Genomic DNA, 21,922 nt, shown 5'->3' on the forward strand with positions numbered 1-21,922 from the left:
CAAAATTGACTGCATCGATTTACAGACACTTTGGCAGTTCAAATATTTTATATGTTTATAGGCCAAATGTGTATTGTTATGCTTGCCTGGAGTTAAGCTTTAATTTAAATACCAATGAATAACAGGTACTATTATTCCGAAGGTATAAGCAGTGTAAAAATACATATGTTTTAGAAAGTCCAGAGGCACGTAATAGAAGTGAATATAAAAAATAATACAGATTCCCTTTAAACCTTTCTACAAAAAAAAAAGAAAAGAAAAAAAGGTGAAATTAAAGCTGAAGTCGCAGCTTGTTGTAAAGTCTGAATTTAAAATTCAGTCCTTGTCCCTCTTGCACTGAGGGTCAGGTTGAAGTTCCAGCTCTTGAAATAATTCAGGTGAGATTTCTGATAGGGTTGTGAAAGGGTCACTTTAGGATAACACGAACAGATAGTGTTTGAAGAATTATGTCCTGACTTGTTTGTTTTAGCAAGGGACCTGTCTTCACCGTGCAGGTAGTGAACCTTTCCATTCCTTCTGTTTTTTTTCCATACTCTTTCTGATAAACCAAGCTGGGAAAGTCAAGGCAGGAGATGGGGGGAGAGTGGAGGCGGCAGCTGCTCAAGGGAGCGAGGGGATACATTTCAGGTGCTCCTATTTAATTTCTGTAGACTTTTATCGAGAGAGAGGAGCCAGGGTCATTTGACAAGTGACCAGGAGCTGTTCACATTTCTCCACTCACTTTGTCATGACAATCGTGTTAAATCACCCGCTGCATCACTTTGAACAAGAGTATCCATGTAAGTTCCTGTGCTGGAGATATTCTGCAGCTTTCTCATTGAATATGTGTGCATTTGCAGTTCAGTTGTACCTATGATTTTTTTTTTGGGGGAATTTCCAGAAAACAGCATGTTTAAAGCCTAAGTTTATTCACAAATTCATTCATTTAGTCATTATTATATATATATATTTTTTTTTTTAGCACAATGGATATTACTTTTTTTTTGTAAATCCTTTATTCGTATAAAAGAGTCATCTAAAAACATAGACAATAGACATATGCAGCTGAGTACATCAACAATAGAAACTTCAACATATGGCCGGCTGACAAAAAACACTAATGCCATGTATACACAATCGGATTTTCCATTGGAAAAAACTTGGATGGTGTTTTCTTCCGACGGAATTCCGCTCAAGCTTGGCTTGCATACGCACGATCACACAAAAGTTCTCTCAACTTTCTACCACCAAGAACGCAGTGACATACAACACTACGACGAGCAGAGAAAATGAAGTTAAATGCTTCAGAGCATGCATCAAATTGTTTCTGAGCATGCGTAGGAATTTTGCGCTTCGGAATTGGTACAGACAATCAGAATTTCCGATCGGAACTTTTTCCGACCAAAAAATTGAGAACATGCTCTCAATCTTTTGCTGGCTTGAATTCCGCCAGCAAAAGTCAGATGGAGCATACACATGGTCGGAATTTCCAACCAAAAGCTCACATCAGACTTTTGCTGGCGGAATTACTGCTCGTGTGTACGGGGCATTAGACAACAATCCCAGAGGAAGTATTCAATAGGATATACCAATACCACCACCGTCGCATATATTCAATGGATATTACTTAAAATGTTTGTTAAGTGTAAAATATTATTCACTGCCAGCCCCTCTATTAGAGGCTGGCATACCACACTATGTAAGTCCTTTGTAAAAACAAGCATTATAAATACAGTAAAACCTTGGATTGCGAGCATAATTAGTTCCGGAAACATGCTTGTAATCCAAAGCACTTGTATATCAAAGCAAATTTCCCCATAAGAAATAATGGAAATAATGGAAAGATGATTCGTTCAGCAACCATTTAGTCATAGGTTTTTCAGTTTATAGTCCATATAAAAAGATTATAGTAATGTGGTTTTGTAACCATAAAATGTCCATCCACAATCTGCAGCTTCCACAAAGGGATTAGAAGCAAAATATAGCAGGAGCTACAGAGTATAAAAGAGAAGAGAGGTGCTTCTAAAACTTTTTCGCGGAAGGGAGTTTAACAAGAAACGTGGCCACTCATTAAAATTAAAAGAAAAGAGGTTTAACCTTAAACTACGTAGAGGGTTCTTTACTGTAAGAAGAAAGGATCTTGATCTTGAAGGATCTTGAATTCCCTTCCACAGGCAGTGGTCTCAACGGGGAGCATTAATAGTTTAAAAAACGATTATGCCGTGTACACACGACCGGACTTTTCGACGGACTGAATTCCGTCGGACTTTTCGACTGAATTTCGACGAACTTCCATCGAATCGGACTTGTTGACAAACAATGACACCAAATTCCGATGGATTCGACCTTGATGATGTATGACCGGACTAGAATAAGGAAGTTCATAGCCAGTAGCCAATAGCTGCCCTGGCGTCGGTTTTCATCCGTCGGACTAGCATACAGGCGAACGGATTTTTGGACCGGGCTCGAGTTCGTCGAAAAGATTTGAAACATGTTCTAAATCTAAAGTCTGTCTGATTTTGCAACAGCAAAGATCCGATGAAGCACACACAAGGTCGAATTGTCTGACGGATTCGTTCCGTCAGACCTTTGCTGTCTAAAAATCCGGCCATGTGTACACGGCATTAGATAAGCACCTGCACAACGGCAACCTACAGGGATATCCAATGTAATACTGACATATAATCACAAGCACAAGTTGGACTTGATGGACTTGTGTCTTTTTTCATAAATTTTTCATAATTTTCCGACCAAAAGCTCTCATCTGTCTTTTGCTGGCTGAATTTCCGATCGGGTGTACGGGGCATTAGAAGGGTTTTATGATGCTTCTCCTGTAACCTGACTAGTTATCCTGTCCCAAAGAGAAGAAAATATTAAAGGAAAACTATATAGGGCTTTGGGTCTATTTTATTTTTTTATTTATTACAATTGAATGATTTTTTTAAATTATAAGTATAAAAATATAAGGGGAGTGAAGTGTCTCTGATGCAAAACTTTCAGGAAGTCAGCATCCCTGGAATTCATAAAGACTGCTGCAGACAGATTTTGTGAAAGTGTCTCTCATGCATTCTAAAGTGGTGAAGGATACACCAAAATAATATACCTGTCAAGAACTTGTACTTGAATTTGGCTCATGCTGCGCCACTTTTGGAATGCACTTGAGACACTTTCGCAAAATCTGTCTGAGCCTGTTGTTCTTTCTGTATGCCAAAAGAGAGCTGGTCTTAACTAGCTGCACTTTTGCATTTTGAACATTCAATGCGACACAATGTAAAAGTGGAATTTTTTTTAGAACTACCTGAATTTGGTGCACTGTCAGAGCTAAACGTCCCGCAAATGCTTCATGAATTTGACACAATAAAGTAATAAGAGGGATTAACGCCAGAAAAGTGGCGCAGCAGCTTTATTGAATTCCTCCCATGCTGTCCTTCCTGTGCTGACTGCCAAATAACAGGCTAGATGGAGAGCTCATTTTCAGAAGTCATAAAATAGTTTTTTCCTGTTGGACATAAAGATTCTGGATCAATTTGTAGGTATGGCAAAGATTTTTTAAGTTTAAAGTGGAACTCAAAACAGAAAGTTTTTGTAGATGATTTGAGGTGTATGGAAATGTTAAAGCCTTGATTTGAATTTTTTTTTTGCTGTCTTTGGGAAGGTTTACTTTTTCTTTTTTGTGATCAGTGGGCAGGAATTGGAGGTTAAACTCTAAGTGGGGGGACACAGATCAAAATTCGGCTGTTTCAGCAGTAACTGGCCACATTTCGATCCATGTATGAGCAGGCTGTTTAGTACTGAAGTTGATCTATAGATCAACTTCATTTCAACTAGCCTGTTGTTTTTTTTTTTGTACGATTATTGTATTCTGACGGCTAGGAAACCTCCTGCTGTCAGAATACAATAGCACAGCAGGAAGTTTTCCCCCTATCAACACTGTCTGTGTTGTTGGGGGAATTGAGTAATTTTCTTTCCTTCAACCCGTGGTTGAAGGAGAGAGAATTGCATAATGTAAAATGTATAATTGTATAATGTTCTGTATAGGGCTGCAACGATTAATCGATTATTATCGATAATAATCGATAATGAAAATCGTTGTCAACGATTTTCATTATCGATTAGTTGGTCCACACCTTCCACCTGTCTGTTCGTTGAAAAAAAACGAAATAAATCCTCTCCTCCTATGTCATCCGTTCTGTGTCCTCGGTGCCGCTCTCTGTGACCAGGCACGCAATCGCCGCTGCACGTCCGCGGCGCACCTCTCCTCCTCGCTGATGTCACATGATCATTCACACAGATCTCAGCTCCGCCTGCTGCTGCCTCAAGGGAACAGAGAGGCGAGGGCGAGAATCTGTGAGGAGGACACTGAGCCGAGCTGCACACAGAGTGTGAAAAAAGGTAGCGGCTATCGACTAAACGTTGTACCCAGTAAAAGCACACACACACAACATTCAGTGCCCCATCATCATTTGCTTTCCTGGGAGGGAGAGGGGGGGAAATAGAGCCACATTGGTGTTTCTGCAGGGGGGGGGGAATAATAGTGCCCCATTGGTCTTTCTGGGGGGGGAGATAGTGCCCCATCATTGGTGTCCCTGGGAGGAGTAGCACCTCCCGTGGACACCAATGATGGGGCACTACCCCCCCCCCCAGAAACACCAATTGGGCACTATTATTCCCCCCCCCCCCCGGCTGAAACACCAATGTGGCTCTATTATTCCCCCCCCCCAGAAACACCAATGTGGGAGGAATAACACCCCATCATTGGTGTCAGTGGGGGGAATAGTGCCCCATCATTGGTGTCAGTGGGGGGAATAGTGCCCCATCATTGGTGTCAATGGGGGGAATAGTGCCCCATCATTGGTGTCAGTGGGAGGAATAGTGCCCCATCATTGGTGTCAGTGGGAGGAATAGCACCCCATCATTGGTGTCCCCGGGAGGAATAGCGCCCCGTCATTGGTGTCCCTGGGAGGAATAGCGCCCCGTCATTGGTGTCCCTGGGAGGAATAGCGCCCCATCATTGGTGTCAGTGGGAGGAATAGTGCCCCATCCATGGTGTCCCTGGGAGGAATAGCGCCCCGTCATTGGTGTCAGTGGGAGGAATAGCGTCCCGTCATTGGTGTCAGTGGGAGGAATAGCGCCCCGTCATTGGTGTCAGTGGGAGGAATAGCGCCCAGTCATTGGTGTCAGTGGGAGGAATAGCGCCCCGTCATTGGTGTCAGTGGGAGGAATAGCGCCCCGTCATTGGTGTCAGTGGGAGGAATACCGCCCCATCATTGGTGTCAGTGGGAGGAATACCGCCCCATCATTGGTGTCCCCGGGAGGAATAGTGCCCGTCATTGGTATTAGTGGGAGGAATAGTGCCCCATCATTGGTGTTCCCAGAAGGAATAGCGCCCCATCATTGGTGTCCTTGGGAGGAATAGTGCCCCGTCATTGGCGTCCCCGGGAGGAATAGCACCCCATCATTGGTGTCAGTGGGAGGAATAGTGCCCCATCATTGGTGTCAGTGGGAGGAATAACGCCCCATCATTGGTGTCAGTGGGAGGAATAGTGCCCCATCATTGGTGTCAGTGGGAGGAATAGCACCCCATCATTGGTGTCAGTGGGGGGAATAGTGCCCCATCATATGTGTCAGTGGGGGAATAGTGCCCCATCATTGGTGTCAATGGGGGAATAGTGCCCCATCATTGGTGTCAGTGGGAGGAATAGCGCCCCGTCATTGGTGTCCCTGGGAGGAATAGCGCCCCATCATTGGTGTCAGTGGGAGGAATAGTGCCCCATCCATGGTGTCCGTGGCAGGAATAGTGCCCCGTCATTGGTGTCAGTGGGAGGAATAGCGCCCCGTCATTGGTGTCAGTGGGAGGAATAGCGCCCAGTCATAGGTGTCAGTGGGAGGAATAGCGCCCCGTCATTGGTGTCAGTGGGAGGAATAGCGTCCCGTCATTGGTGTCAGTGGGAGGAATAGCGCCCAGTCATAGGTGTCAGTGGAAGGAATAGCGCCCCGTCATTGGTGTCAGTGGGAGGAATAGCGTCCCGTCATTGGTGTCAGTGGGAGGAATAGCGCCCCGTCATTGGTGTCAGTGGGAGGAATAGCGCCCAGTCATTGGTGTCAGTGGGAGGAATAGCGCCCCGTCATTGGTGTCAGTGGGAGGAATAGCGCCCCGTCATTGGTGTCAGTGGGAGGAATACCGCCCCATCATTGGTGTCAGTGGGAGGAATAGCGCCCCGTCATTGGTGTCAGTGGGAGGAATAGCGCCCAGTCATTGGTGTCAGTGGGAGGAATAGCGCCCCGTCATTGGTGTCAGTGGGAGGAATAGCGCCCCGTCATTGGTGTCAGTGGGAGGAATACCGCCCCATCATTGGTGTCAGTGGGAGGAATACCGCCCCATCACTGGTGTCCCCGGGAGGAATAGTGCCCGTCATTGGTATTAGTGGGAGGAATAGTGCCCCATCATTGGTGTTCCCGGGAGGAATAGCGCCCCATCATTGGTGTCCTTGGGAGGAATAGTGCCCCGTCATTGGTGTCCCCGGGAGGAATAGCACCCCATCATTGGTGTCAGTGGGAGGAATAGTGCCCCATCATTGGTGTCAGTGGGAGGAATAGCGAAGAATCACTTATTTTTATAAAACTGTACAATACATACATAATATTACACCACGTCTCCGCACTTTTTTTTTTTACTTCTAGTTGCAAAAAAAATTATAGTTCACCTCTTTTCAGAATGTTTTTGTACTGCTGCAAAGTTGTGTAATGTTACTGTTAAACGTTTTTTATTCTGCAGTTTGAGTGTAACACTCAGTTTTTTCATTATTACTTTTAAATAAACGAAAAAATTGAACATTACTTTTTTTTGTGATTTTATCCGATTAATGGATTAATTGAAAAAATAATCGGCCGATTAATTGATTATGAAAATAATCGTTAGTTGTAGCCCTAGTTCTGTACTTAATTTAGAGCTAAAAAGAAAAAAAAGTTTTGGCTTACATTCTGCCATGTAAATGATTTTTTAAATCATCATTTACCATAATAATAAAGCATTGTACATGTTGACCTGCCCTTTTCTCATTTAAATCCAAGGTAGCTAATAAACATTATTTTTACTATCTTTTACATTCAGTAAAGGTAGTTTTGGAAGTTGTACAGAGGTACTGTACCCAAGAAATAAGTATATGGACTGGACTGCAATTATATAACATCCTTTTTTTTTTCTTACTACTTTCCTATACAATGTTCTAAATTAGAGAATGATTTAAAGCCTTATTTGAAATGTCACCATTGTCTTATCACAGGCCTCTCCATGTGCTGATCTGCAATGCGGCCATTTTTGGGCTTCCCTGGCAGCTGACAGAAGATAACCTCGAATCAACTTTCCAAGTCAATCATCTTGGCCACTTTTATCTGGTGTCTCTTCTGCAAGATATATTACGCCATTCTGTCCCATCCAGAGTGGTTGTAGTGTCTTCTGAATCACACAGGTCAGTCATCTATTAGCACTTCATCATTTTGATTGTGGTCATTGAATACCTGTTAGAGAGTTCTCAGACCACTGTCTGGCAGTTTGCATAGGGCTCTCACCACCTCTTGTTGTTGCATGCACTGCAGAAGGTTATTTGCAGGTGGTAAATGTTTGTCTTTCTGAACACCCGCTGCATTTTTCATGTTATATAGTCATGTCTTCCTTATATCTACATGTCTCAACTCCAGTTCTCAAATATCTTCTTCAAGTCATGGTATTAGATTTACTAAACGTGGACTGCTGAAAGTTATTCAAAGCAGGTAGTTTAAGGCAACAATAAACAGATTAATTAACAGATGCAGCACTAAGCTTTACTGTATAAGCTGCCTGGAGTACCTTCACCAAACTGGAGTACCTCCTGAAGTACCTTCACCAAACTGGAGTACCTCCTGAAGTACCTTCACCAAACTGGAGTACCTCCTGAAGTACCTTCACCAAACTGGAGTACCTCCTGAAGTACCTTCACCAAACTGGAGTACCTCCTGAAGTACCTTCACCAAACTGCAGTACCTCCTGAAATAACTTCACCAAACTGGAGTACCTCCTGAAGTACCTTCACCAAACTGGAGTACCTCCTGAAGTACCTTCACCAAACTGCAGTACCTCCTGAAATAACTTCACCTAACTACCCTCATTCCTTTTCAGTGAAGCCACCTCCTTCCCTTCCCTTCCCACCACTACAGTACAACAATTTACCAGTTATTGGAGGTGAGAGGCTGGGGGAAATAGGTGGTGCACCCATTAAGCACTGAAGTTTGCAGTGGATTGCCACTTTTGGGAATTGATTTTCACACTTTTCTGCATGAACTTTATTTTTGCAAGTTTACCAGTCATCAGTGCACGTTATTTAATGGACAATCACGTGTTTATATAGATTATTTAAATAATCACTTTTATTTGTCTTTTTTCACGAACTTTCACCTTATATTTTTATATATATATTATATATTTTTTATACGTCTGTTTATATTTGGATTATTAATGCAGATTATTTCTATTTAACCATTTGATTGATTTTTTTCACGGACTTTTATTCACCATTTTTGTACACATATTGGCTACACGATCATTTTTATTTGGATTATTTATATTGATTTATTTCCACCATTATTATTTATGTTGCATTTAGTGGTTATTATCCGATTTACATTTATTTTGGGATAGCACTTTTAGGTAGCGCTGCATTTTTATTAATTTATATACTCATTTTTGGTGCTGAGATCACTGTTTTGATGCTGGCTGCTTCCTATGTACATCAATTTTTGTATTTAGTCTTCCCATGACATATTAGGTGGAGCGCACTGGTTTTCCCTTTACAGTACAACACCCATTTCTTTAGCAACCTATCTCCAAGACCAGACATTTTTATAAAGTATTAAGAGATATGATATGGCTTTGCCAATAGTGCTCAGTAGAAAAGTTAATCTGGAAGGTGCTGTACAGTTAGGGCATGCAGATAAAGGTATGTCAGCTTTTACTGTATATATTTATAATTTTTAAGGATACAAGCACATATGTTCATATATAGCCCACTTTCATCCAATCAGCTGTCAAATGCCAGAACTTCAGTGCGCAGTAGGGGTTCTGGCATTTGAATGACAGGAGGTGGAGCTTAGTGCAAGGAAGAGATGGAGCTTAAAGTGGAACTAAAGACACTCTTCTTACCTCCTCTCTAATGGTCCCAAGTCCACAAATGGGTCCCTGATTGATGCTGGGTGCCAGCATCTTAATTGGACAGCACAGGGTGATGTACTGGCAATGTAAACGCATGTGCAGCTCAGTTTACATGTTGCAGAAGACTGCAAGCAGGCAGGTGCATGTCTCTAGTGTGATAAATAGCCTGCCTGCTTGCAAGTTTTTGTAAAAATATCTTTAGTTCCACGTTATTCTCAACATCTGCAGAAGCCTTTGTCTTGTGTGTTGCCTAAGCTTAGGGTCCAAGAGCCCTCCACAAGAACATACTTAATCAGGTTGAAAAAAAAACACAAGCCCATCGAGTTCAACCAATATAAGGTTTAAATGAAGACTAACAAAGGTATATACAGACATCACAAGGGGCTGTTTTTACCTTTTAGGCCAGGTTATGTTCAATTTAATACAAAAAAAAAAAAAGAAAAAAGTTTTAAAAAATTTTTACTTTTAGCATTGCTGAAGAAAGAAATAATATCTTTATTTAAACCTACTGGCAAGCTTTTGCTTTTTTTTCCTATGTGTTTATGTAAACCACTATTAATCATGGAACAAGCCTCCCTTTCTGTCGCAGTTTAATCTGCCCATTGAGTGGTCTCGGAGATGGAATAATAATTGATTATATCTGAATGCCACGACCCTTATTGATTTGTCATTCAACAACTTCGGCATCTAACCAAGAAGAATGGGAAGATATACTAAATTGTAAATAGTCTACTTAAGAACGGGAGACCGGGTCTGTTCATTATGGGCTGCTTTATTCATCTCCCTCTCTTTAAGGTTGGGTGGTCTGCGAAACGCGTTTGTTTTCTGAAATCCAGCCCTCATGCTTTGTAATGGCCGTGAAACAACACACATTTAATTTTCTTTTTCATTCAAAGAGATCTGTAATATGACAATAACCTATTATTGAAACCCATCATTTTCCAAACACGCTCAATTCCTTCTCCGAACTGTAATCATTTTAAAGCAATTCTGTAAATACATTACTATTGGTCTTTGCTTGAAATGACAATCCATATTAATGAATGCTGTAAAATCAGTTGTAAAGAAAGTGCCGATATAAATGTAAGTGTGCGAGTTTTCACAAATAACATTAATTTGGTTGTAGGTTTGTGGTATAACATGCAGTACAAAGATGTCACATTAGATGGGAATGGGGGTAATATTCCTACTGTTTTCATTTTACTCCCTAAGGCAGCACTTAATGAACCACTGTAGCAAAAATGACTGTATTTTAGAAACTGTATGTGGTTGATACCTATACTCCTTTTATTCAATTCATATACAGTATCTCACAAAAGTGAGTACACCCCTCACATTTTTGTAAACATTTTATTATGTCTTTTCATCTGACAACACTGAATAAATGACACTTTGCTACAATGTAAAGTAGTGAGTGTACAGCTTGTATAACAGTGTAAATATGTTGTCCCCTCAAAATAATTCAACCGCTAGCAACAAAAGTGAGTACACCCCTATATGAAAATGTCCAAATTGGAAATTAGCCATTTTCCCTCCCTGGTGTCATGTGACTCGTGTTACAAAGTCTCAGGTGTGAATGGGGAGCAGGTGTGTTAAATTTGGTGTTATCGCTCTCACTCTCTCATACTGGTCACTGGAAGTTCAACATAGCACCTCATGGCAAAGAACTCTCTGAGGATCTGAAAAAAAGAATTGCTGCTCTTCTTGAAGATGGCCTAGGCTATAAGAAGATTGCCAAGATCATGAAACTGAGCTGCAGCATTGTCAAAAATACTGGGACGTCTGCTTTTACACGCAGATGAACTTTAATGGCATCCCAGTCTTAGTCCGTAGTGTTCAATATTGCGTTGGCCCACCATTTGCAGCTATAACTGCGTCAACTCTTCTGGGAAGGCTGTCCACAGGAGTTTGTCTATGGGAATGTTTGACCATTCTTCCAGAAAAACATTTGTGAGGTCAGGCACTGATGTTGGGTGAGAAGGCCTGGCACGCAGTCTCCTCTCTAATCTTTCCCAAAGGTGTTCAATCAGGTTCAGGCCAGTCAAGTTCCTCCACCCTTAACTCGCTTATCCATGTCTTTATGGACCTTGCTTTGTGCACTAGTACTGGTCGATTCTGCATGCTGTACCTGCCTTGAACCTTTTCCACATCTTGAAGCCATCTGATATGATACCTGAGCTCTCTGAGGTTTTTTAGGTCCTGTGATTATAGTATTGTGCTTTAAGTCCTGGGTACCAGTAGGCATACTAGCTGCTATAGGTAAAACTGATGCTATTTTTGCAGAACAGAACACAAACTGGTAATTCTTACACCAATTCTTATACTGGATGTGAGTGGCCTAGAGTGGATCATGGGTTATTTGAGCTCCATTTAAATAAAACAATAGAATCCAACTAAACAGGATTATAAATTCATGTTAGAACACATATGTTTTTTTAAAACTTTGGGCCCTGAAGCAATCATGACATAATAAGGGAATAATAACTGTTGCAGGATGCCAGGAAGGCAGGCAAAAGTTGTGATATTTTCATAGGCATCAGCTGGGAGGCAAGGTAAAAAACTAATTTCATTCACTTCGAGATTCACACTTTGCCTCAGGGGAGGAAGAGTGCTGGTTTGGAGGTGTCTGCAAGCCAAGAGTTAACAGGACTTTCTCACATTAGTATAGAGCATTACATGTCTAGGATAGGAGGCCTTGCAACGAGGCAAAAACGGGGGCGGGTGGGGGGGAACCAATACTCATTCTGAAAATGTTTAAGTGACCCAGTACAGAGCTTATTTTTTAATCATGTATCCATAAATGTAACCCTTGGGACTCAGAACAGTGAGACCAGCCAAGGGTCAGGCTCAAGCCTTTATCACTACCAAACACAGGGGCTTATAGCCTAACTGACACACTGCAGATTGATTTACATAGAACATTTAAAATTTATGGTAGCTGAAATGAAAAGAGGCAGCATGAAGCACAAGCAATAATCCCACCCAGCCCTGAAACACAGAGCATCTCCTAATTAGGTGGTAACTAAATCTGTGTTGCCTTATCATTGCAAATCACAGAGGGTTTTGTGAAAAGAGATCGGTTTGGCGTTATTAAGCAATGGGGGCTACTGTGGGCCATCCAGAGCTCGCTCTCGAAAATAAATCTGCCAACTCCCTGACTTGCCAGATGTGGAGGGCACCAGGGGATAGGCTATAAACGAGCTGTTATTTAATGGGAGATTAGGCTGAATTGTCAGCTGCTTGTCTCGCCTTGCAACCTTCTGCCTCCAATAAGAATCTGCACCAATTCTCTTTCTTATTATTTGGAGAGCACATTTGTATCTAGGCTTTTCCAAAACACTGGATTTTTAAAACCTCTCCTGTGCTATAAAATCAGTCAGAGTTTACAGCCAAATACCTTTTTTTCAACTAAAAATAATAAGATTTTTTTTACTGCATACAACAGTGGAGCTGTAAGGACAAGACATACTGCAGAGTTGACAGGAAGGTGAGCAAAAGTGAAAAGGGTCAGACCAGTAAACACTGACATTTCATAATTGATGCTGATGATCAACCACATAAGTTATATTCCTGCAAGACTCTAGTAGCATGATATCTGCTAATAGTCCCTAGCTGGGTTGTTCTTCACTTTGAGTTTCACTCCTTCTACAGCAATTAAAGTGGTTGTGAACTTCAATGTTTGATTTGTACCTATAGGTAAGCCTATAATAAGGCTTAGCTATAGGTGCTGTAAATATCTCCTAAATGTGCACCGTTTAGGAGATATTTACTATACAGTATTATTGGGAGCTACAGTTTATTGAGGGAACCATGAATGCCAGCATGTACTGTGACCTAATGAGGCAGAGCACGATCCCCTTCCTTCTGAGACTGGGCTGCAGGGCAGTATTACAACATAACGACCCCAAACACACCTCCAAGATGACCACTACCTTGCTAAAGAAGCTGAGGGTAAAGGTGATAGACTGGCAAAGCATGTCTCCAGACCTAAACCCTATTGAGCATCTGTGGGGCATCCTCAAACGGAAGGTGGAGGAGCACAAGGTCTCTAACATCCACCAGTTCTGTGATGTGGTCATGGAGGAGTGGAAGAGGACTCCAGTGGCAACCTGTGAAGCTCTGGTGAACTCCATGCCCAAGAGGGTTTAAGACATTGCTGAAAAATAATAGTGGCCACACAAAATATTGACACTTTGGGCCCAATTTGGACATTTTCACTTAGGGGTGTACTCACTTCTGTTGCTAGTGGTTTAGACATTAATGGCTGTGTGTTGAGTTATTGTTGAGAGGACAGCACATTTACGCTGTTAGACAAGCTGCACACTCACTACTTTACATTGTAGCAATTTCTTCAGTGTTGTCACATGAAAATATAGAATAAAATATTTACAAAAATTTAAGGGGTGTACTCAATTTTATGAGATACTGTATATGCAGCCAATGACATCATTAGCACATATGCTCTGGAGGAACGGCCACCTGGGCCACGCCTTCAGAATCCTGTGACCTAAACGACGACTCCCCCGCACATGCCGTGATGTCATTGCGGTCCTGGCCAGTGACACAGCCAGAGTCCGTGGACCTGAAAGGAATATGAGTGAAGATGGAAGTGGCCTCCAGCAATGACAGCACATCGCTAAAAAGACTTTGTTTTCAGGTAACCTAGCCTTCTGATATGTGGCTAGTCACATTCACTGGCCAGGAAGTACAGAAGGCTGAAGAAAGGAAGAAGAAAATAATTCCTGTGGTTCCTGGAGTGTTGTCCGCAGGGGATGGCTGGGACTGGGGTATCGCAGGAATGCAGTCAGCAAGATGTGCAAATGGCTCGGGTCAGATCAGCCTCAGGATGACCCATGGTTAGCAAACAAGCAAAGGATTGGTCCAGGGTTGGTACAGACAGCTGGCAGAGGCAACATTGCACTGATGTGGTGGTAATCAGGAACACTGTTGCTGGATTACACTGGTCTGGTGAACTGGGGATGATGTGTTGGCAATCAGAGACAACGTTGCTGGCTTACACTGGTGTGGTGACACTGGCACAGGTGTGGTGGTGGTGATCTGGGGCTATATGACTGATGTGGGGGTGATCAGGGATCAGGGCTTGATGCTCATGCCACGTACACACGATCGAACTTTCCGGCAGACTTGGTCCAGCGGACCAGAATCTGTCGGACAATTCGATCGTGTGTGGGCTCCGTCTGACTTTTTCTTCCCAAGAAATAGAACATGTTTTAAAACTTGGTCCCCTGGACCAAGTTCCCGTCGGGAAGCCCGTTCGTCTGTATCCTGGTCCAACGGACCAAATACAACGCAAGGGCAGCTACAGCACCTGCCCGCGAGAATGTTTCCAGCGCGATCCTATCGCGCTGCTTCTCAGTTACAGGGTACTGTACACCAGGCCCTTAGGTCTGGTATGGATTTTAAGGGGAACCCCCCTACGCCGGAAAAAACGGCGTGGGGTCCCCCCAAAAATCCATACCAGACCCTTATCCGAGCACGCAGCCCGGCCGGTCAGGAAAGGGGGTGGGGGCGAGTGAGCGCCCACCCTCCTGAACCGTACCAGGCCGCATGCCCTCAACATAAGGGGTGGGTGCTTTGGGGAAGGGAGGCGGCCCCTCCCACTCCAAAGCACCTTGTCCCCATGTTGATGAGGACAAGGGCCTGCAGGCGGGGGGTTTATCCGAATCTGGGAGCCCCTTTAATAAGGGGGCCCCCAGATCCTGTTACACCACCCTATGTGAATAAGTATGGGGTACATCGAACCCCTACCCATTCACCTGGGGGAAAAAGTGTCAATAAAAAAACACACTACACAGTTTTTTAAAGTAGTTTATTAGGCAGCTCCGGGGGTCTTCTTCTGACTTTGGGGGTCTTCTTCCGACTTCTCCACACTTTCCGGTTCTTCTCCCAGGCTCCTCCGCTATCTTCTTCTCTTTTGCCGCTCTTTTGCTAGCGGTGGCCCGGCTTTCTCCTTTGCCGTCACCATCGTCTTCTTCTTCTTTCTTCCGATGTTGACATGACGGTCTCCCCCACTGTAATGCCGTGGACACGGTGCGCGACGACTTATATAGGCATAATGGACGGGGTCACCAGGTGATGTCACCCAGTGTCCTCACCCCTTATGATGTCACAGTCCTGGGGCATGCTAGCAGTAAGAAGGGTCGCTGGTTCAAATCCCAACCACGACACTACCTGCCTGGAGTTTGCATGTTCTCCCTGTGCCTGTGTGGGTTTCCTCCGGGTACTCCGGTTACCTCCCACAATCCAAAGATATGCAGGTAGGTTAATTGGCTTCTGTCCAAAATTGGCTCTAGTATATGAATGGGGACCTAGGATTGTGGGCTCCTTGAGGATAGGGACTGATGTAAGTGTGCAATGTACAGGGATAGGGACAATTGTAGACACTCACTCAGGTTGAACTGGATGTACTGGTGTCTTTATTCAACCATACTAACTATGAAACTATGAAACCTAGTCTGTTGAAAAGTAATACTTTATACATTTAACAGAATACAAATAATGTTCCAAACAAGCACACTGTGATTGAAGTCTCTTCTCCAGGAGTATTGGCGCTCGCTTACCCTAACTTGAGAGAAGAAGGATAAAGTCATTATAGCAAATAGAACAAATTGTGACCCACCTCCCTTATCTACCACCCCTTTATTTTTACACTCGTCATACCCTATCCCTCATTAGCCTTCCCCCATATCCTCCTTTGTTTACTAGCTCCTTTTAACATTAAGGCTGGGTTCATGCTAAAAACGGATGCGGCTAACAACTGGGGACCGACCTGTTCTTTGTTTCAGGGACAAATCAGGCCCAAATGATTGCCTAAATTCAGGCCTGAAACTGAGCAAAAGACACACAGGACCCATGTGCAATGCACTCCACAGCTGCCCCGGAGATGTGTGAACCGACTCCATTAGGAGCCAATCAGAATCTACTGTAATGCTAATTTGATGCGGGGAAACCTGCATCCAATTCGTGTAAATGTGAACCCATCCTAAGGGGTTAATTTACTAAAATTGTACAGTGCAAAATTTGGTGGAGCTCAGCATAGAAACCAATCAGCTTCCATTTTTTTTTTTTTGCCAAAGCTTACCATGGCTACCATACAGAGATGCACTAGATTTTGCATTCTCCTGTTTTAGTAAATCAAACCCTAATTGTCTACACCTTTGGGGAGGGGTGCTGGAAATGGGGGGGGGGGGGGCTCTCAACCTATTTTACTTTTCACCGAATGATGTTTATATCATAAAACTCGATCATTAGGTGGATAAATAGAAAGTACTGAAAAATAATCCTCTCTATAGTCCATTGAAGAAGACAACTGTCTAAAGTTAAGATCTTACAGATTGTGAGTTATGTGCATAATATATTTATTATATTGTCTACAAAATTGTGCAAGTATGTGGAAAATGTGGTACTTATATGATTCTGGAATTCACACCTGTATTCACACCTGTATTGCAAAGAAATGTAAATAAGGAATGTATGTATACCAAAACTAGTTTGTTTTATCTTAGAGTAGGAAAAAGTTCAAAAACCCTGTCAGTTTAATTTGCTTTTGCACCTGGATGGGGATATTGCCCTTCACATAATATTTCTCAGATACAACAGGATGCAAGGAAATCTTTCCACAATTAGGCCCCTTTCAGACAGAGCAGATACGTTCAAGAGGATCCTCCAGCTCAGCGGGGGATCTCTTCGCTGATCCTTGCTAAGCAGGTGGATGACCGGTCTGTGTCCTCTCCACTATGCAGAGTGGACACGGACACAGCTGGCTCACCTCTATGAAGCTGTAGGATGGAAACGGACTGCACATCTGTCCAATTGTCATCCGATCTGCCAGATGGATGGCAAACATATCCCCATACTTCTATTTTTAGTGGATTTTATCAGATCAGATGCCCACCCCATAGAGAACAAGGGGTGGTCCAATCAGGTCCACCTGAAAAACAGACAGGTGGACCCGATAGGTCCACTGGTGTGAAAGGGGACAACTATCAGACGGCTTTCACAGGAACATTCTACCATCCAAATGTTTACCCTCATCACTTTTTTTTGGTGACAACTATAAAACGTTGTGTTTGGAAGGCTCACCAAGACAAATATAGAGGGTAAATATACCTATTGAGGGCACAGACAGCAATATAAAATTTAAAGGGGTTCTAGGTCTTCCTTACTTTATCGAAAACTATGCCAATTTTTGTCTAGACTTACATTTTAGGTACAACTTTGCCTTCCTAGATGAAAATACAGTATGTTGCTATGTCATTGTTTTCAACACAAATAAAAAACATGGGGTTTAATATTAATTTTCTAATAGTGGGTAGAGCTCTGCAAATTATTTCTTCTTGCCTTTGGACTAGCTGTGAAACAGTACTACAATTATACAACCATTGATTTCCAACTTGCCGATATCTGCTAAAGCCACGCTGCCATGGTGATTTGGTAGAGGGTTTTATAGTTCCTATTGGCCCCTTATAGTAAACTCAATGGACATCTACTCTCAATGTTTTAAAAAGCAAATGGGTATTTTTGGTAACTAGAGTTTCATGGACTTTAAATGACTTTGTAATATACAAAAGACCAGGGAGTTGTTATTTTGTCTGTTTCTGGCCTAAGAGGTTAATGTCCCTGCCAATCAAGCTTGAATTTTTTTTTTTCGTAAGGTCATACGGTGCCCATGCCAGGGAGAAGGAAGAACATTTGCTACTTGTCTCATTGCATCTTATTTATAAAACAGTGTAAATAAAGCCTACATTTTCCAACCTAGGACTGAACCTGTTTGGTTGGTTAGAGTTGTCTGAGACAATTTTCTTTTTAAAAGGAGGCTTTTTATTACCATAGCGTGCATTGTAAAATAAGAAGCAGGCACACTACATTTTCTGTTCATGTTGTATGAGTCACTGGATCTCGTGTTTTGTGTGGAATTTTCTTTTATTACCCCTTGGTGTGGATGTTACATTTTAACCTGATAAGCTTTATAAGATTGATCAGTTCAATTATTGGCACACGATGGGCTTGAGGCGAAATGTGGCTATTTACAAACAGCCATAAAATAACCTAATTTTAGGACATAAGTGGGCAACTCTACCCTTGGCCATAAACACTTGTAATTTAGTAAGCTGGTGTCAGATGTTTATGTATTCTTTGCATGCTGATGATGCAACAACAAAATGTAAAACCAAGTTATTTTTTAAAAATCAAGTAAAATAATTAGATTTTATTTGACCAATTTAAAGTGGTTGTAAACCCTTACAAACCACTTTGACCTACAGGTAAGCCTAGATTAAGGCTTACCTGTAGGTCCAAAAATATCTCCTAAACCTATACGGTTTAGGAGATATTTACAAAAAGACAGCCACTGCTGTCTACGGCGCATGCGCCGTAGACAGCGGCGCACTGGGCAGGCCGCAGATCACGGCGATATGCCACGAGTGTCGGCTCCCGTGCGCATGCGCGGAAGTGACGTCATCGCTGCTCCGGCGAATCACAGCACCAGAGCAGCGAGACCCGGAAGTCACTCTGGGATCCATGGCAGCGGTGGACATGAAGGACCTCTTTGGGGGCTTCGTTCTCAAGTAAGTTATTCATAATGAGCTAGTATGCTATGCATGCTAAGCTCATTATACCTTTGCCTTGCAGGTTGCTTTTTTTTTTTTCCCATGGGTTTACAACCACTTTAAAGTGTAACTAAAGGCAATGTTTTTTTGTTTTAGATAGCGTAGAGAGGGATTAGAACATCAGTCAGTTTTTAATTGCTGTCTGTGCCCCCGTTAGGGAGATTCCCCTTCTCTATTTGTCCTGTTTGCCGTTATCATTGAAAGTAAAAGAAAATCCTAAATTTTAGGTTATTATTATTTTTATAATACAGGATTTATATAGCGCCAACAGTTTGCGCAGCACTTTACAAATTTAAAAAGAAGACAATATAGTTACAACACAATAAAATACAAGAGGATTAAGAGGGCCCTGCTCAGAAGAGCTTACAATTTAATAGGGTGGGGCAGGGGGTATAAGATTGTAACTGTGGAGAATGAGCTGATGGAAGTGGTAAAGGATTAGTTGGAGGCGTGATAGGCTTCCCTGAAGAGATGGGTTTTTAGGGATTGCCTAAAGGCAGCCAGATTAGGAGATAGCCAGACAGATTGAGGTAGAAAGTTTCAGAGGATGGGAGAGGCTCTGGAGAAGTCCTGGAGACTAGCATGGCAGGAGGAAACAAGGGAGCTTGAGAGCAGGAGGTCTTGAGAGGAGCAGAGAGAACAGTTGCGTGATATTTGGAGAAAAGATTGGTGATGTAGCTTGAGGCAGAGTTGTGAATGACTTTGTATGTTGTTGTTAGTATTTCTGAGGGATTGATGGTTGCATTATTGATTTTGATGGAGGGGGGCACGGGGGGGGGGGGGTATTATCAGCTCAGTTTTAGAGAGATTTAGTGTAACCGCTTCCTGCCTGCCTACCGTTATATGATGTCGTCGGGTTTGAGCATTGATATCTGAATTATGCCTGCAGTTATAGGCATCATTCAGATATCATCTTTTAGAGCCAGAGATTCCCTTCACCATGCTGTTTAGCAGCTTGATCATTCTTATAGGTGTCGGGAGGGGACGTTCCCCCTCTCCCGCCACCTTCCGGTGCTTCTACCGACTCAGCCGTACAATCGGTGAGTGGGAGAAGGAACTAACCGGCGCCAGATGTTGACCATAGAGATTTTCATCAGCCCGATTGTCCAGATTGCACAATGTTATGAAATCACACCCGGCCTCTGCATTTGAAAAAATCGGCTGCGAAGCCAGGATCTCTTTTTTTTTGATTACCGACTTCCCAGCTAAGAGGTGAAATGTAGAGACTTATTGACCCCAGATCTCACTGTAAAGAGGACCTGTCACGCACTATTCCTATTACAAGGGAATACAAGTGATCAAAAAAACTTAAAAAGGAAGCATCAAACTGGAAAAATAAAAGTAAAATAAACAGTTTAATAAAAAAGTTAAGTGCCCCTGTCCCCATGTGCTTGCTTGCAGAAACTAATGCATATGTAAGTCACGCCCACATATGTAATGGACGTTTAAACAAAACATGTGAGGTATTGCCGTGAATGTTAGAGCGAGATAAATAATTCTAGCACTAGACTTCCTCTGTAACTCAAAACATGTAACCTGTAAAAATGTTTAACCACTTAAGCCCCTGACCATTTTGCTGGTCAAAGACCAGAGCACTTTTTGCGATTCAGCACTACGTAATTTTAACTGACAATTGCATGGTCATGGCTCCCAAACAAAACTGCAGACTTTTTTTTCCCACAAATAGAGCTTTCTTTTGGTGCTATTTGATCACCTCTGCATTGTTTTTTTTTTGCGCTATAAACATAAAAATTGCGACAGTTTTGAAAAAAATTATTTTTTGCTATAATAAATATCCACCAAAGATATATAAAAAACATTTTTTTTCCTCAGTTTATGCCGATACATATTCTTCTACATATTTTTGTTAAAAAAAAATTGCAATAAGCATTTATTGAATGGTTTGCGCAAAAGTTATAGCGTCTACAAAATAGGGGATAGTTTTATGGCATTTTTATTAATATGTTTTTGTTTTTTTTACTAGTAATGGCGGTGGTCAACGATTTTTATCGTGAGTGTGACATTATGGTGGACACGTCAGACAATTTTAGGGACCATTTTCACATTTATACAGCAATCTGTGCGATTAAAATTGCATTGATTACTGTGTAAATGTGACTGGCAGTGAAGGGGTTAACACTAGGTGGCGCTGTAGGGGTTAAGTGTGTCCTGATGGGTTCTAACTGTAGGGGGGATGGGCTAGCTGTGACACATCACTGATCATAGCTCCCGATCACAGTGAGCTATGATCAGTAACACTGTCACTAGGCAGAATGAGGAGCTTCTTGTTTACATTAGCATCTCCCTGTTCTTCCTCTCCGTGAGACGATCGCGGGTATCCCTGTGGACATCGAGTCCGACTCATGGAGGCCCCGGTCGGGGTGCCGCCGGCGTGCATGCGATGGCACAGTGGCAAATTTAGAGGGACGTACAGGTACGGCCATTTGCCCAGCCGTGCCATTCTGCCTACGTACATCGGCGTGCACCGGTTGGGAACCAGTTAAAGCGTCACCTATGCGGATTTTCAAGTAGTAAAATTTAGCGCCATTCCACAAGCGTGTGCAATTTTGCGATGTCTGAGAGAAATATCAGTATTGGCTTGGTAAGCAAGTGGTTAAGGAAGTGGCATATCCATGCTGATATGTCAGTTAGTTAGTAATGCCAGAGGAGACTGAAGGAGTGAGGTGAGGAGTAGACAGATAGATTTGGGTGTCAATAGATTTGGGTATAGATGGTATTGGAATCTGTGGGAGGTTATCAAGTGACCAAGGGAGGAGGTGTAGATATAGAAGAGGTCCAAGAACAGAGCAGCCTTGGGGACCCCCAGAGAAAGAGGCAATGGAGAGGAGGAGACAGAGTTGTAGGTAATTCTGAAGGAGTGTGAGCACTATGATAGCTAGGAGGAAAACCAGAATAGAGCAGAATCTTGGAGGCCAAGGGAACAGAGTTTATTGAGAAGAAGCAGGTGGTCAACGGTATCAAGGACAGCAGGGAGGTCAATTAGTAGGAGTACAGAGTAGTGGCCATTGGTTTTAGCAGTTAGTAAATCATTAGTGAGTTTTAGTTAGGCAATTTCTGAGGAGTGCTGCAATCAAAAGCCAGACTGTAAGGAGGAGCTAAGATGGTTGTG

At 42.7% G+C, this 21,922-nt stretch overlaps 1 protein-coding gene across 1 annotated transcript in view; it reads left to right on the forward strand.

Moving 5' to 3' along the window:
• WWOX (WW domain containing oxidoreductase) overlaps positions 1 to 21,922 on the forward strand; it is a 1,357,802-nt gene that overhangs the window by 318,313 nt on the left and 1,017,567 nt on the right. The window contains exon 8 of the mRNA XM_077454509.1: positions 7,263 to 7,448. Within this exon, the coding sequence (XP_077310635.1) occupies positions 7,263 to 7,448 (186 nt within the window). The remainder of the gene's footprint in view (positions 1 to 7,262; positions 7,449 to 21,922) is intronic.

Source organism: Lithobates pipiens, unplaced genomic scaffold (assembly GCF_037356315.1).
Source record: "Lithobates pipiens isolate NorthernLeopardFrog02 unplaced genomic scaffold, aLitPip1_a1.2 Scaffold_10, whole genome shotgun sequence".
Lineage (NCBI taxonomy): Eukaryota > Metazoa > Chordata > Amphibia > Anura > Ranidae > Lithobates > Lithobates pipiens.